At 43.5% G+C, this 16,928-nt stretch overlaps 1 protein-coding gene across 1 annotated transcript; it reads left to right on the top strand.

Annotated features, from left to right (window-relative positions):
* The first annotated feature begins 6,389 nt into the window (after positions 1-6,389).
* enpp6 (ectonucleotide pyrophosphatase/phosphodiesterase 6) lies at positions 6,390-16,367 on the top strand. Its single transcript, XM_040174788.2, has 8 exons — positions 6,390-6,722; positions 10,341-10,520; positions 11,378-11,489; positions 11,747-11,888; positions 11,978-12,157; positions 14,548-14,685; positions 14,914-15,037; positions 15,265-16,367. The coding sequence occupies exons 1-8, from the start codon at positions 6,473-6,475 to the stop codon at positions 15,468-15,470; spliced, it is 1,332 nt and encodes a 443-aa protein (XP_040030722.2). The 5' UTR covers positions 6,390-6,472; the 3' UTR covers positions 15,471-16,367.
* Positions 16,368-16,928: the final 561 nt, after the last annotated feature.

Raw genomic sequence — 16,928 nt, 5'->3', positions numbered from 1 at the left:
CATGCTGCATTTTGTTTTAGGCTTTGTCTTCATGTACATAGAGCAGAACTACTTGTTTGTTTGGAGTGACTTCACAGGCGTGGTTCATATATGAGGTCCTGCTGATGATGTCATAGCCTGTGACACCTAAATGTAAACGTAATCATGCTGGTAGCTGGAGTAGCTCATTTCAAAGTCCTAACCATCATTTTGATGAACACAGGTGAGATTCATGGATGCCACTGATGAATAGCGGGGGGAGGGAGGGGGGGGGGGGGGGTCTGGATAAGGGGCCATTGTTAGATTATCTTGGAGCAGCCAGGGCTCTGCAGAGATCACTTGATACACTACGACTGTCACACTTGTATCACATCACTGCTGACATGAAACGGCACTGGAAGTGTTCCAGAATCCAGTTACTTTGATCCTTATGGTTTAATGTTCGTTCGGGTGCAGCTCACTGCCGCCATGCTCTGTGCACATGATGCCCGCTGCACAATGCGCGTCTGTTGAAACGTTAGCTCTGCAGCAAGCAGACCAGCCTGAACACGCACGGACAGGGACAAAAGGTTGAGACGTCAGCCGGCGCTTGTTATATTTATAATGGTGAGCTAAGATACGTACAGCCGAGGAAGAATAAAGCACACAGTTCCCGTTTCTTAACGCAGTATTTCTGTAGCTCATGTGAGGCCTCAGCTGTTCTGAAGGTTGGATACCAGATGATGAATCACTCATTAAGTGGGGAGCTATGAGGTAGCCATGGAGCAGCAGGACCTCCGTGAACCTTCATGGTCCCAACGCAGAAACATGTCGGTGCAGCCACATTAGAGACAAAGCACCTTGGTTTCAGGGTACTGCCTGAGGACATGAGGGGTTCCAGTCCCATCCCTGTCGAGTTTCACAACCGAGCTGTTCGCTGACTTCCCGTGAACACCGCTGTGTGTTGGCAGTAGTTTGACTTGAAGCGCTGCCATCAGACAAATAGACGCTGCTGCTGTGACAGGCCGGCCCAGGTGTGCGTGTATTGGGAGCGGCTGTACTGGCACTTGAGGTGGCTGAGCGTCCAACAGAGAATATGAGACATGAGGTGATTGAGATAACTCAATCAGAACAGTGTTAAACACAACGAGCAGGGACGACACTTTGTTTTTTGATCTGATTATTTCTTTAGTTACACACATTACCATGAATTTACATTGCTGTTGAGTTCATGGCTACGAGTTTTTCTTCAAACTGTTTAAATCAAATCCCTGAGCCGCTCTTACTCCTGGTGCTACGATGTATTATGGCCAGTGACAACCGTGATAATAGTCATAATAAAAAAGGTGACAAGAGAGTTGGAATATAGTAAATAGATGCTGACAGTTGTATAAAAGGTTTCACCGGCATATGTTTGGCGATGCCATGTAGTCCCTTCTATGAAGCATGTGGGTGAACAGGACTGGGATTACAGCGGCGGACTGACCATGGCACAGGGACACGGGAAAGAACACCACTCTCAAAATGTGTCGGCCTCAACCCAATTTACCCGACGGGGAAAAAACCTGCGGTCCTACAGACCAATCATTTCCCGTCCCTCCATAGGCTCAGGGAGCTGTCAGTCATCCCAGTGTTGTCGTCCGATAGGCTCCTCTACAACTACCTCCACAGCAGCAAAAACACAGCCCGTCCTTTCTACTATCTCACTGTCATCAGCCTCTAGCCTGTGAATGTCAGCACACACTCGCGCACACACACACTAACACACTACACATCAAAGTGCTGGACTCCCTATTGTTTCCCTTTCTCACTAACAAGGTTCTTCTAATGGTACATGTTGGCATTGTGGTTCAGCTGCCAACCCCCGCAGCCCAAACACCCTCCTCCTCCTCCTCCTCCTCCTCCTCCTCCCAGCCTCTAGTGGTCAAGATCTCTCCGCAGAGAGAACCTCTGTTCCTGATCCCAGTTAGGGAGTTAAACCCAAATAGCGTTCGCCTTCTCACCAATAAGGCGTTTACCACAATATCCTGACAAACAGCTATGCAAGCTATCCCGCTGTGACCTGGCACTAAGAAGGAAACGTCCCATTCAGTGAGGACATGCGCCGTGTAAGACTACTAGGTTCCATTTGCTCATGGGCACACGTTGCGCTGCATGAGCGCTGCGGATCAAAATTGTCCTTGAGGGCCTCAGAATGCTAGAAAGCGACTAGCTCATACGGCGTGATGTTTGACTGTCTACAGCCAGTGTTTCCACCTGGTTTGAAGCAGACTGGGCTTTAAGTGGGTCGGTAGTGTAGCTGCTGTTGGTTCGACGGCGGTGTATATCAGGATACGTGTGGCTCTCCCCTCCAGTTGATTTGTGATGGGACCTAATGGCTTTTTAATTATTGTCATAGATCTCATTGAGCTATCTCACTTCCTTCACGGCTAATTACACTGTAGGTGTAGGCGACAAAAAACCCTCACTGGCTTTCCTGGAACTTGAACTCTTGGCCGCCACAAACATCTCCTCTAATGATTAGAATGATGATTCTAATCTCTGTTCCACAGTGGGAAAAGATTTGTAGTCTTCAGTATTGTCCGTTTGTAGCCTGTAGTCTTGGATGTGAGCAGTGTTCCAACACTACTGAAGGCTTTTAGTCTCTTCTGCTCTTACCCAACAACATGCTTCCAACAAACAGCCCAGTAGAGCTTTAAACTTGACTGCGTATTGCTGAAGTGTTCTAGCCCCAATAATGCTTCTAGGGAAGGCTGTGTAGTTGAGTCTTCTCTGGGACGGCAGACACGCACATAGTTAGTCGGCTTCTAGTCTCTATACAGCTCCAGTCCCTGCTGTCCCCCTCATCTGGGTTTTACCACTAAACTGGGGTTTAGTTTTTCTCCTCAAGGGGGAATTTCACCACTATTGAACAACTCGGGGGGGGTTCTTGTCCCTGTTCTGCCAGGAAAGTGACTGGTTCCCTGCATGGTGCAAGGTTCCATCCTGTATGCCTGACGACTTCACTGCCCGCCCCTCAACCCCTGCTACTGACGGGCCCAGTGGCCCTCCATCGACCAAACCCATGTGTCCCCCAGCCACAGTCCTGTAACCTTCCATCCCTTTTCTACACTGACAGTCCATGAAATGTCTTCCCTTGACATCAGCGGTGGTTTATAAAAATGGAGGTTCAACAATAACATTGTTTCTAATGGTGACGGTATGTCATACCTGTAAATGATGTTTATCTGTCATGCCTAGTCAAATAATTTAAACAATAAAAAGAGGGATTTTTTTAAATGTCTATAATATCTGAAAGTCCCTTTGATGTGTAGTACTGGTGTTACCGTTATTGTAGTGTATGTGATACCCTATTGGGATTGTGTTACTTTTTAAGATAATAAAATAACAATGTTTGGTTACACCCCTGTTATGTGTTTCACCTGTTTTATGAGAGCGCAATACTGCCGGCCCAGGGGTGGAGCAGGGACATACACGGTGTGTGTGTGTGTGTGTTAGCTTCATATGCAGATCTAGTGTGATAAAGAGCACATTACTAATAAACTATCTGTACAGCACCTTCCATACATTGTGTGATTCAGCTCCTCTCCTTGAAGAAGAGTTGAGGTCAGTGCGGTGAGCAGGCTGCAGGGCGGCTGCCCATTGCCTCTAGGCGATGGTGGGGGCGGGTAAGTGAGCCAGCAACACGGCTGGCCTGATACCGACGGTATTTACACCATTTCAAGCCTTTTATCGTCTTGCACACTCAGCTAAAAAAAACCAACACATGCACAGTAATGAACCATAAGTTTGGAGCTTACTTTTTGAATTTGGACTTGTATATGTAAAGGACCTCGAGTCATCCGACAGCTTGTTCCAGAGAGCAGTCTTTAGTTGAAGGTACCCTCACCAGACCTGGATCTGATTCTGGGTACAGAGACCACACCTCTGCCCTCTGAGCATTGTTCTAACTTCTTGCTTCAGATGTTTTTTTTGTTTTTCACATGTTTGTCTGACTGAAAGTGTATGCCATTATTCATATATTTAAACATTTATTTCCCCTTTTTATGGCCTTTTACGGTGGATTTTAAAACAATTTAAACCATCTGGCTTGGGGGATTTTCCAACATTAGGCAGACTAGTTTTTGCCTGTTAGTACACTACATTGGTAAATGTGTGTGTGTGAGCAGGCTTTTCCACATTGTTGGTCCTGATGTCTAATCTTTTTTCCGGCTTTTAGGGGGCGACTGTGGCGCGTGGAACAGAGAGGGTGCGCCAGCAACTGCAGGGTCGGTGGTTCAAACTCCGGCAGCTACGTTTCCCGTGTCAAAGTGTCCCTGAGCAAGACACTTAACCCCTAACTGCTCCCCGGGCGCCTTTATGGCAGCACACTGCTCCCACTGTGTGGGATGGGTTCACTGCAGAGAATTATTTCCCCACGGGGATAAATAAGATACTTTCTTCTTCTATGAAGGGCTTATCTGCCCTAAAGTCATAGAGCTCTTAGCACAGAGAGCCTTTACGGCAATGAGTGAGCAACCACGCCGATAAAGCCCGGGATGGCTGTCTTAAGAAACCTTTTCAAAATATCTCAGAGAAAATGCTTAAATATATAATATATACATTAAGGTACCATAATGTTGTGATAAAACACTATTTAGGTCCCCTAACTTATACTTGCAAGATTGTCTGTTACTGCCAAGCTCTCCAGCACATCCTGATATTGTTCCTGATCTGTCTGTTTTGACCCTGTTCGCCTGACTACTCAACCTAGGATCTTTTGCCTGCCCCCTTTTTGGATTTGTTTGCCTGTTGGACTGACCTCCCCATTTTGACCCTGCTTCAACACTACTAAAAGAACTTTACTTGCATTTCTGTTTCTGAGTTGTGCTTTTGGGCTCATGTCCCTTACACATCTCTGTTTGAAAGGTCATGTTGCATCCAGGGTGGACATATAAAAGTTGTTGGAGGTTGATACCACCTAATAAGATAATATGGTGTATTGAAAGTGATGATTCCTGAAGGCAATGCGTTTGAAGAAGGTCTTCATTGGGCTGTAACTCATAACATGTCCCTCTCAATTGATGGCACTACCGGATAAGGGCCACGGCTGGGGCTGGATTTGAATTGTCCAAAAATGACTTCCTAAAGTCGACTCCTAACCACTATTCCTTGACCTCTATAGGAAACGTCACGGGCTCAAGGAAATATGGTTACGAGAATTCATTAGTATTTTGAAAAAGAAATCCGACTCTACTTTCACTAAGCTAGCTAAAAATGACGGGAGATTCATTTTTTTGTGACGCCATTATGCAGTGGCGAAACTAGAATTTGTCCCAAGATGGACTACAAAGCCGTTTTGAGCGACTGCAGTACCTTCGTGGCTCACCACACTTTGGGAATCGCTGCTTTAGAGACTATTCGGCACCCCCCCCCCCCCACCCCCACAATAAAAATCTTGTTTATGTTTGTGGTCCTGTCTAAACGACACTACTTTTGCAGCAGCGGTGATAGTGAAAGAGCTCAAAGCGGAAGTAGCAGTGCTCATCAGTTACATTCTGCCATCAGGATATCTGTCAATATTGCTACATGAGATCTCAGAGAAAAAAGCCACATGGTATCACTAGACATGATGGAGTGATGTGATTCATACAGCAATGACTGCTCCTTGACTTGAGGTTAAAGTTAAATTGTCAACAACACTGTCATCTGCTGTAAATACTGATGATTACAAAAAAGTCTCTAAATAACAGTGACTAACCAGACGGACCCATTACCAGGTTCACTCGTTTGATACTAAAGGTGGCAATGGAAGATGCATGTTATTCTGTTTCAAATGTTTAGTACTGTTTCTTGTCAGATGTCTTTATTATTTATTTATAAATGAAATACTCAACATGTAAAGAGAAAACGTTGCCAAAACATGGAGACTGCCTGAGTAAGTTTCCTAGTATGTCCTTATTACTTGTATATAAGAAACGTTGTACTTTAGTATATATTCGTGACATGTACAGTCCCAGTTGTAGAAAAGTGTAGAATAAGATGTTCAGCTGCATCATCATCCTGTTGATAATTTTAGTACTGAATTTGCAAATCTGCACCAGGATAAAATTGTATTTTATTCTTATTTATCTTCTAAAGTTGAAAAAAACTTCTCACATCATCTACTCACATCGGACGAGTCTCCAAAAAACCCCACACACATGTGAAGCGATCCGCAAACAAATGCATCTACAAATATCAATAGTAATTTATTCATGTGTGCATTGAAATGCATTTGTAAATCAAATATATTTGTGAATTCCTCTGTGCGTATTTGTGAATCTTCTTGTTGCATTCGTGAGTCTTTCTGTGTGCATTTGCAGTCCTTGAGCCTGATCTGACCCCCCATAGGAGGTACTGACACATCTTATAAAGAGCCGAGTCCCGCCGGTTCACGCAGCCCGGGCTGAACCGGTAGCCCCGCCCACCGGGGGGACTGTAACGCCTCGTTGCTGCGGGAGCGGAGCCATACTGCGCGTGACCACAGCGCAGCATGTCCCTCGCACGCGCTCCCGCGCTTCGCCGTCTCGTCCCGCTGCTGCTGCTGCTCGCAGCGGGACGGCAGGCGGCCGCTGCCCGTCCGCTGCTCGTCTTCCTCATCGACGGCTTCCGTTATGACTACATGGACGACCTGCGCGCGCTGCCCGGATTCCGCGAGCTCGTGGGCAATGGGGTGAAAGTGGACTACATGACACCGGACTTCCCGAGTTTATCTTACCCCAATTACTACTCACTAATGACAGGTAAGCCGTCTATCTGTCTGTCTAAAAACTGTTGCCGAAGCATCAAAATGACAAAGTAAAAACTTGTGAATGCATGTGAATACAACATTATTGTACCCATCACTGTGTATTTTTCTATTTGTGTGCGTGTGTGTGTGTTCGTGCTGACTCACGTGCGTACTTGTATTTCTGTGTGTGTTTTGTCTATACGCGTACATGTCCTGGCGCGCGCGCGCGTGTGTGTGTTGTCTCCTGTCCGGACGTGACTGTGTGTTGTTGACCATGTTGCTCCTCTAGCGTTTCATCTGTTTCATTTGAAGCCGGCTTGTACTGGAGGGAAAGAACCTTTTAGTTCTTGGTAGTTTACCCACGATCACGATCATCACTAGCAGCACCACGTGATAATAATTATTCATCATATGACTCCGTTTCACAGTGTGTTGAATGGAGGATAGAACAGTAAGACATGCGCGGGCAGACTCAGCATTATTATTATTATTATTATTATTATCTGCGTGAAAGCGGAACCTGCTCTTTAAATGGAAACTAGTTGCGACACCATCTGTGTCCACCAGGAGGAGCAGTGAGAGGAAGCACAGCGGGGGGCGCTGCTGGGCAGCTTAGTGCATCTGCGTGTGAGGGAAGGAGCTTCCCACACCAAGTGTTTGTTATTGTCACGCCGTTTTTGAAGCGCTGATACAGACGGTCTACGTTGGGTAAGCTGGAGAACAAGCTTCATCATCTCGCCTGCCAGTGTGTATTTTTTTAGTCGTTTGTAAAAGAGTTGCCCAGGGCAAATTATATATGTATTTATTTAGGGACCATATAGAGTTCAAAACAAATGTCACCATTTGATGCACCAGGTTTCAGCTCTAAGCTAATTTGTATCTGTAGTAAAACAAGGATAGCACAATAACAAACATTACGGGGTGAAAAGCATAATACAAAGATATACAGCGGGTAAAATAAGTATCGAACACATCACAATTTTCTCAGTAAATATATTTCTAAAGGTGCTATTCACATGACACTTCCACCAGATGTTGTTAACAACCCAAGTAGTTGATATATAAGAAGAAATCCGAAAAAATAAGTTCAGAAATTACGTTATGTGTAATAAAATGGAATGACGCAGGAAAAGGTATTGAACACATGAAGAAAGGGAGGTGATGAAAGTCATGGAAAGACACAAGCTGAAATCTATCAGAAGCAATAATAAGAAATAAGAAACATCTCATGATGGGTAAAAGCAAAGAGCCGTCTCAAGACCTTCACAACCTTGTCGTAGCAAAACCAACTGATGACATTGGCTACAGAAAGATTTCAAAACTTCAGAATGTTCCAGTGAGCACTGTTGGGCTCATAATCCGGAAGTGGAAAGAACATCATTTCACCATTATGCATTATGCAGGTGCTCCTCGTGAGGTTTCTGACAGAGGAGTGAGAGGATTTATGAGTTGTCCAAGATCCACGGACCACTTGTGGAGGGCTTTAGAAAGACCTGGAGTTACAATTGTTTCAACGAAAACAATAAGTAATGCATTCAACCGCCATGACTACCTTTAACTCCATTGCTGGAGAAAAAGTATGTCAAAGCTTGTTTAGAGTTTGCTGCATAACATTTAGACTGGGAGAATATGGTCAGATAAAAGCATAATTCAACTCTTCGGAATACACACCCCACACCACAACTTCATATAATTGAAGGAAGGATGAATGGAAAAATGTATCAAGATATTCTTGATAAACATATGCTGCCGTAACATAGCGTAACATTGTTTTTGGTCAGTAAAAACAGCAGGGGACCAAAACAGGCTTTTGAAAAAGTGCAGGGGACATGTCCCCTGTGTTCCCCCCCCAAATTATGTCCCTGCGTTTGCTATTACTACTAAATTCACTCATTGATAGGTTTGAAATGTAACCACTGTCACACTTCTTGGTGTTGGGTTTAACTCTATACCTACAGTATATTTAACACTTATTCCAAGTTCAATTGTTAACACTTCTTTGATTGTTGATTTAACACTGACTAGATTGGGACAATATTAAAAACCAGCTCAGAGTTCAAATTTAATCTCACACATTCAATTTAACTCTCTGAAATTTGCTGTGTAAGTACTGAAAAGAACACACACAATACACACACAATACAAAGATACACACTAGCACAAGTAGAAAAATGCATATTTGTCACTTAAAATTATATCCTAAAGACCTTAATATTCATGCTCCATGAGTGCAGTGCTGAGCAGCAGACTATAATGGTAGATATCTACCATTTGGATTTGAAATCATTTGTGTCTCATGCTGCAGAACCAGACCTAGAATGAAAGATCCTGTTGGCATCTCCCTCGCTGCAGGTGCATTAGGCTGCAGAAAGGGGAACTCACATCGACACAATATGAAGCCCATTCTTGAGTAAACAAGGTAGATATGTATAAGACTAATGCCACCGCACACGCAATATTATGTGCGTCAATAAGAGGGGAACGTGAAGGTTTGTGAAAGTGATAAAATGCAAAAGCAAATACAAAAACCCTGAGAAAGAGAATGTAGCCTTGAACTCCCCCACTCAGCATGCCGGGCATTCCTCACTGACTCAGAAAGAGAGATCTTTTCATGTAATAAAAACAAACCTCACATTTTTTTATACTTCACAGTCTAGATCAAGGATAAAAGGAATTTAAAAAAATTAAGGAAGAGTACCTTATTTTGATTTTCCCAACATTTTCAAAGACCGAATTCAGAGGGCTTTACACTCCTTCCTCAAGAATGCAGGACATGAAGTGTGTGACTCCCTGGAGTGGTCATCCTGACCCTCCCACCCATGATGATACCCCTCCCTCATAGGGCAGTGACGTCCTGTCCCACTGACACCCCTTTGCCTCAGATCAGGGAACTGAAGCTGTTCAAAAGCTGTGTGTATTTGGTCAGTCAGGGTGAAACTAAGTGACACTAATTTGTCCCCTTTGGGACCAACCATGCATAATTACACGGCAACAGCAGGGCCGCCCTGTTATATGTGTTCCCAACTACCTACCTACCTACTACTACATGTGGGGATTTGTTTAACTGTGGGAAAACATGAGGGATGGGGGGGCGTTGTCGGCGTTGCCTGCTGTATCAGTGCAGTGCAGAGCTACAGAAAGATTAATATACAAGAACAAGGCACAGAGAAGCTCTGATAACACACACACACACACACACACACACACACACACAAGAAGAAGAGATGTGTGTGTGAGTGGGAGTGGGAGTCCTCTATCTTACTAAGCTCCGCAAACAAAAGCCCATCCTGGACAACGGGATGTGAGTTCTGGAGACTGATGGTGATGTGCTGATGTGTGTTTTGATAGAGCACATTGTTCTGTTGAAAGAATCCCTGACCGGACACACGCACATAGAACACCTATCCCTGTGCCAGTCATACTTGCTTGATGCTTCATGTGTTAGTCCGCCTTTTAGATGCCCTTCCTGTGTCTGTGGAAGCTTTGAGTCCATTGAAAATAAATGGTGATGGTAAAGTGTGGGAAACTGATGGGAATTTAGACAACAATGGAACTCTGTGGCATGGAGAAATATAATCGGGCTTTGGATACTAAAACTATGCTTTTTCAAATTTGTATCATACTCTGTTAGGTCGTAACTGTGACGTTCATCAGATGACTGGAAACTACATGTGGGATGAAGACTCCAAGAAGGAGTTTCTCATTGGGACCAACATTGACAGCCGGTTGCCTCTTTGGTGGAATGGATCAGAGCCATTGTGGGTCACTCTGCAAAAACTGGGAAAGAAGGTCTTCATGTACTACTGGCCTGGTAAGCACAGCCACTGTTAACCTGAACACTCATCTGACGCTGTCTGCATTTTTCTGTTGTGGATCAAATGCTTCTCTGCCAGAGCAGAAACATTTATTTTTTCATCAATACAGCTGTTTGTCATTCGAGTACAGTCACCAAGCATCTTTCCATACATTTTCTGCTGCTAATCCAGTGCTGGGTCACTGTGGAAACAGAATAAGCGAGGTGGTCAAGGCACTACCCACTGCGGATTAGATGTATTGTTCTCCACCAGTCAAGACATCAGGAAATGCTATCAGAAGGCATCCTGCTCAGTGGCCACTGAAGAGGTGTGTCCACCAAGACTCCCAAACAAAGTCTAGAGCCTTCAGAATCTCAGGGCCACAATTCATCAAGCGCACATTGCCACTGAGGAGCGTTGTTACTACCGCTGCCAAAGATATTGATGAGGTTTCTCCCAAATCGTCAAGCCTGCCTTCTTAGAGGTTCAGGGGTTCCATGAAGTCTAGAGGATAAGGGTACCAAATAGGGGTGGGAGGTGTGGCTTAACTGTACCAGCTAGAAATGGTTGCATGTGTGGCCGTGTATGCAATGCACGTGAGCGGACAATTGTACCAGTTGAAAAAAGAAAAAGGTTGTTTTTTTTAGTTGAAGACTCTCTTGGTAGGGGTGGTGCTTGAGGGGGGCGGCGCCCCCTTTGTTCAGTGGTAAAGGAAACACAGGGAAAGGCTGTAGAAGTAGAAAGGCCCCTAGTTGATAATGTGCAGTTAAATCTTGTTCTATTTATTCCTAAAATGAAGATGTATTAGTGCTGAACCACCAGATCAGCGACCTACAAGCTGTAAATAATGCAGCAATCTCTTGTATGTCTTCAGGGTGTGAGGTGGAGATTCTGAGTGTCCGTCCAGCATTCTGTGAGGAATATGTCTACAACCCATCAGAGAAAAACCTCACAGACTCCATAGTGAATGCTCTGGATGTCCTAAGGTAACAATACAATGACGTATAGTTCAGACATGTACTGAATATCAACAAGTCAATGGGATGAACTGTTATAGAGTATTACAGATCCAGATGTTCCGTAGATGGTATTCTCAAAAAGATAGTGTAAGCCTACCCCTGCTTGAAAGGGTAGACATTGCATAGTCCTAATGTTTTCTTTGTTTATGTTACAGTGACAAAAGGTTTGGCACTAATGATATCAGCAGATACCAAAAGAAGTGTCTTTGTGTGTGTATGTTTAGCTCAGGTGAAGCGGCCATGGCAGCAATATATTACGAGAAAATAGATGTGGAGGGCCATCATTTTGGTCCAGAGTCTCCTCAGGTCAGAACAGCTGTGCAACAACTGGATCTTGCGATGCAGACGCTCAACAGCAAAATTAAAGTCAGTAATATCCCTGCTATTTATCATTACAACTAAACCTAGTGCTACTCTGATTTCTGATCTGTTTCTGTCTCTTGTGATTCTTTCAGGAGAAAAACATGGTGAACAAGCTGAACATTATGCTATTTTCAGACCATGGTATGACAAAGATCCAGTGGATGGAGAAGGTCATAGAGCTGGACAAGTACATCAAAATGTCAGCTATTGTCAAGATGATGGACAGAGGACCAATAGTCAGTCTGTGGCCCGAGGCTACCAAGCTCCAAGAGGTGAGGCCACACTCCGTATTTCCTTTCACGAGAGAAAGAGCCGTCTTTGTTCATGGCTGGTAAGCCAGTAATGTAGGCCGACCAGCGTTTCTGAGATTGGAGTGGGGAAAGGAGAAAAGGTGATGTTTGGATCTTCGCAATAAAAGATCATTTATGTGACGTGTCAAGTTTGGCCAATCAGTGTTGAGATGTCTGAAGCGTCTTCGTTGACTTTTCATCCTTTCATTCCAAATTGAAGCTACAGCTTATACTCTAATAATAATTATTATTATTATTACAATACGGGTTTCGGCGCAATGTATGATCTTAATCAACTCAATTTAGATTGTTCTGACCAATTTACTCAACTTGGTCAGAACAATCCAAAAGCCGTGGTTATACTGCCATAACGTTCATGAGTGCTCCATGCCACCAGTGAGACTGACATGCCGTTCATATAAGTGCAAGGTTACAAGCAAACTAGCAGCAAAGAGGATGGGAGAGAGAGGGAGATCAGCATCAGAAAGACAGCGAAAAGACGGTGCGACACAGGAAAGGATAAGATAAAGGAAACAAGCAACATACAAAGATGGACAGATTTGGGACTGGTAGCAAGCGCAAATCAAAAAACTACCTCAACAACAGCCAAAAATAGATAAAAGCTAGAAACGAGGCATATCTGCCCCTGAGCCTTACAAGCTCTATTGTGAACATTGAACGCTGACAGAACAAATTTGGGAAACACTGACCTACACTGACACATTCATATGATTGGTACTTGCCGAGAGTCAGTTGCATGGTACGGTTCAAACAATAGAGAGGGACATATTTGTCGAGCGTGCATGCTATATAACAAAAAAAAAAACTGAAAACCATTGACAATAGAAAAACTCCCCAAAAAATGAAAAACCCTTCGATGGGGAGAATAAAGGAAAGAAGCCTTAGGCAGAACGTCAGAGGGGGATCCCTCTCCCGGGATGGACAGAATGCAACACCATAAAAGATGTACAATATGTTCAATTTCAAACTACAAGAATGGTTCAAATATACACATTACTGAGATTGATTTGAATCATCGGGTTAATTTAAGATGGCTAATAGTTAACAATTGAAATGCTCAATAAACTAGTAGTCTAGTTGTGTAAGCCTGCCACGGTGGAGTGGTGGTTAGTACGGTCGCCTGACAGCACGAAGGTCATGGGTTGGAACCACCCTTTCTGTGTGGAGTGCATGTTCTCCCCGTGTATCTCTGGGTACAGTCCAAAGATGCTCTGGGGGTTAGTTGGCGACTCTAAATTACCTGTAGGTGTGTGAATGGTTGATTGTCTCTATGTCTGCCCTGTGATATACTGGTCCAGGGAGACCAGTCCAGGGTGTGTCCTGTCTCAGGTAACGTTTGGCAGATAAATTGGTGCATCTCTAATAACTGAAAAACAAATTGTAGCACTTTAATTAATGGCTCTTATCTATAGCAAGTTGTAAATCGGCATATTTGTTGAAATTGCACTTTCTTGTTTCTGGTCTTCTGGGTTTTGTATCCTCATGGCTGAAATGCACTTATTGTAAGTCGCTTTGGATAAAAGCGTCAGCTAAATGACATGTAATGTAATCTTTATTGATTTGTTACACAATAACATGTGAGGTATCTTCAGCGATTAGACCCATTGCCATGTGGTATATTTAGTGCAGGAGTCTAGACACTGTTGCTGTTAGTGAGGAGAGTTTATCTGAAGAGATTAGCACTTTTTTATATTCAGTGTATCCGAATGTGCGAAGTGATTAGATAATGGTGACACGAATAGTCCCAGGAGGATTCAAGTGCACAACTCTTGATACAGATGGGAAAGACGCAGGTAGTTCCTTTGTAGACATTGTCAATGAGAGGCAAGGTTCGGTACACAAAATAGTGGAAGGAGACAGTAGAAGAGGGTCAGGCAAAGACAGAATCCCCAAAAAACATAACCGGAGTCATAGACCTAATCAAAAAACTAGGCCTGAGACAAAGGCTGCCGACACGTGACGAACTGGCAACAAATAACTCTGAGCACGGCACTTCAGTACACAAAGGGGGGGTCAACAAGACATACGTGGACACAATCAGGAAGGGAAGACATGGTGAGTGTGTAGAATGAGTGCAAGAGGATAGTTTATCCTAATCCAAATGGGGAGAGAATAGATTGGTATGAGTTGGGTAACTAAACAAAGGCCAAAGTGACTTCTCCAGAGGCAGTCGCTCCCCTGGAGGAAGGGCCGTGGAGAGGGGAAATCCTCTCCACAATTAAGAGGCAATCAGGGAACAGGGGTGTGCAATCTCCCACGCTCTCCCGGGAAGCCACCGCCGCCGGCAGGCGAGCAGATGAAGGGCGGGGTCGTAACAGTGTGTGTGTGTGTGTGTGTGTGTGTTATTCCAGGTGCACGCTGCACTTTCCCAGGTTCCTAACATGCGTGTCTATACCAGACAGGAGATCCCTGAACGTTTCCACTTCAAAGGTGGGAGGTTTGTTTCCCCGCTGACACTGGTGGCTGATCCTGGCTGGTTTATCACTGAGGTAACATTTATACACACACACAACCACACACACACGCATTATAACCTCACCGTAACTTATTTTTAGTGTGTTAAAGAACCTTTAACTTGACTTATGAAGTCACAGTTAAAGAAAAGTCAGTAGCTATTCTGCATCACATGTGGATTGGTCCGGTTTCCACCATTCAAGTCTAACTGCACACCTTGTTAAACTCATTTAGTGTGTGCGTTTTTGTTTGTGTGTCCCTAGAACAAGGCAAAACTCCCTTACTGGGGAAACGACTCTGGGGAGCCGTCAGCATGGCAGAATGGTTGGCATGGTTATGACAACGAGTTCCTCGACATGAGAGGGATTTTCTTGGCGACAGGACCTGGTAAAAACAAGTCATATTTTAATAGAGAAATCTGTGCATTTTGTTCCTTTGATCAGTATTTTCTATCTAGCCTTCCGGTCTCAAAGAGTCAACTCTGCCAGTTTTACTATTCAGTTTTTTCGGATTTCTGTATTTTCCGTAATGACTTGAAAATAACCTCTGCTGTCAACATTCAAATTTATTTCTCTAGTTTGAGTTGTCGATCTAATTACATGTACTTCATTCAGACTTTAAGCAAAATTTCCGGGCAGCTCCCATTCGAGTGGTGGACATCTACAACGTGATGTGCTGGACGTTGGGAGTGAATCCGTTGCCAAATAATGGATCCTGGTCTCGGGTTGAGTACTTCCTAAATGGCTCCAGCGGTCCATCCCTACCCACAACCCTCTGCTGTATGGGAATGTTAGGAATACTGCTCGCACTATGGGACTAAAGTATGAAAGAGTTCTGTGTTCAGAGCATCTGATCATTCCTAGAAATGATCTCCTGGGAAGAATAAGAATATTAAAGCATCTAAAAGTAATGGAAAGGAGATAAAGCAGGCTGAAAAACTTAGGGAAATAGTTAGGGAATTCTTAAGGGCCGAAAACTCAAAGCCTTAAAATGTCCGTGACCTCATTCCACCTTCTGAAATAGACCGGGGTAAAAAAAGAATTCTACACACCCATAAGACTACTGGTAAATCATTAAAAGTTAAATATATAACATGTCAGCTGGACTTAGATTACAAACCACTGCGTTCACATACTCAAACAATAAAGCAGATTCTTATTTTAGGGTAAAGGTCACCTCATCTTATTTTGGACGAGGGGAAAACCGTATTACGGATTTCTGAATAATTGTAGCCTTGAAGCTGTTGAATGTAAACCTCTCCTCTCGTTTCCTGCCATTTTTGATGAAAGTTCAAAGTTTCTCCAGAAACCAGCAAAGCGTTTTAAAAACCATCAGATAAGGAATCCTTTTGGAAATCATACAGAGCAATTTTAAATTGATAGACTCAATAAAGTACCTAATGCTGACATTTCCTGCTTTAGCATGTGTAACAGATAGAGCATCGATTAGGAGGAATAATGTAAGCTATATTTTACCTGCAGCAAAGCACAAATATGCTACATTTATTTTCTGGTAGGTTTACTCTGTATGATGGCTGATTGCAGGTGAGTTGTTTATTTGGAATTGGGCAACATCTTTATTTCATTGGACAATCGTGTATTGTATAATGACAATAAAGCTTGACCTTGATCTCAGCTAGTCTTTACTTTATGACTCTGAATGATATGATTTGTGACATGTGCTCCATAAATAAATGTGCTTTGATCTGGAAAAAAAATGGCTCTGTGTGTAGATCTGTGTTTTATAAGGGTGCTTAACCACTTATTTTTGCTTCAGAATGAGCAATAGCTGTGAATCTGGAATCAAACCACTTTATGTTAATAGATGATTAATTCAAATGTTGTCAAATATTGTTCAAAATATTGTAAAAATGGGAAAAATAAGGTTTGAAATTGGGCTGTCAATAGATTAAAAAAAACCATACTAATTAATTTCACATTTTTAAATTAATTTGTCGCTATTAAAGTCTGTTTTTCTTCTAAAGACTAGATAAATAAATTAACATAAGTGAACAAGTAATCAGGGTAGATGTTGAGATGGAAGTAGCCTAGCAGCTACCATGTACCTGTCCTTATAATTGGCAACTGTCCCGAACAGTGACAGATGCCGTGGTACCGGTAACTGATATCAGTGACCGATCAAGTTATAACTGTCCCAATTTTCGGCAATTGCGCGAGCAAGTCGTGGCAGCTAAACTTTCCACTGGCTGTGCCACTGCTATCTGCGGAACCCAAACTTTAATCCAGCTCCGGCTGTAGATGTGTTGTGTACCATCATG

Source organism: Gasterosteus aculeatus, chromosome 4, assembly GCF_964276395.1.
Source record: "Gasterosteus aculeatus chromosome 4, fGasAcu3.hap1.1, whole genome shotgun sequence".
NCBI lineage: Eukaryota > Metazoa > Chordata > Actinopteri > Perciformes > Gasterosteidae > Gasterosteus > Gasterosteus aculeatus.
This window is presented reverse-complemented; position numbering and strand designations above follow the sequence as displayed.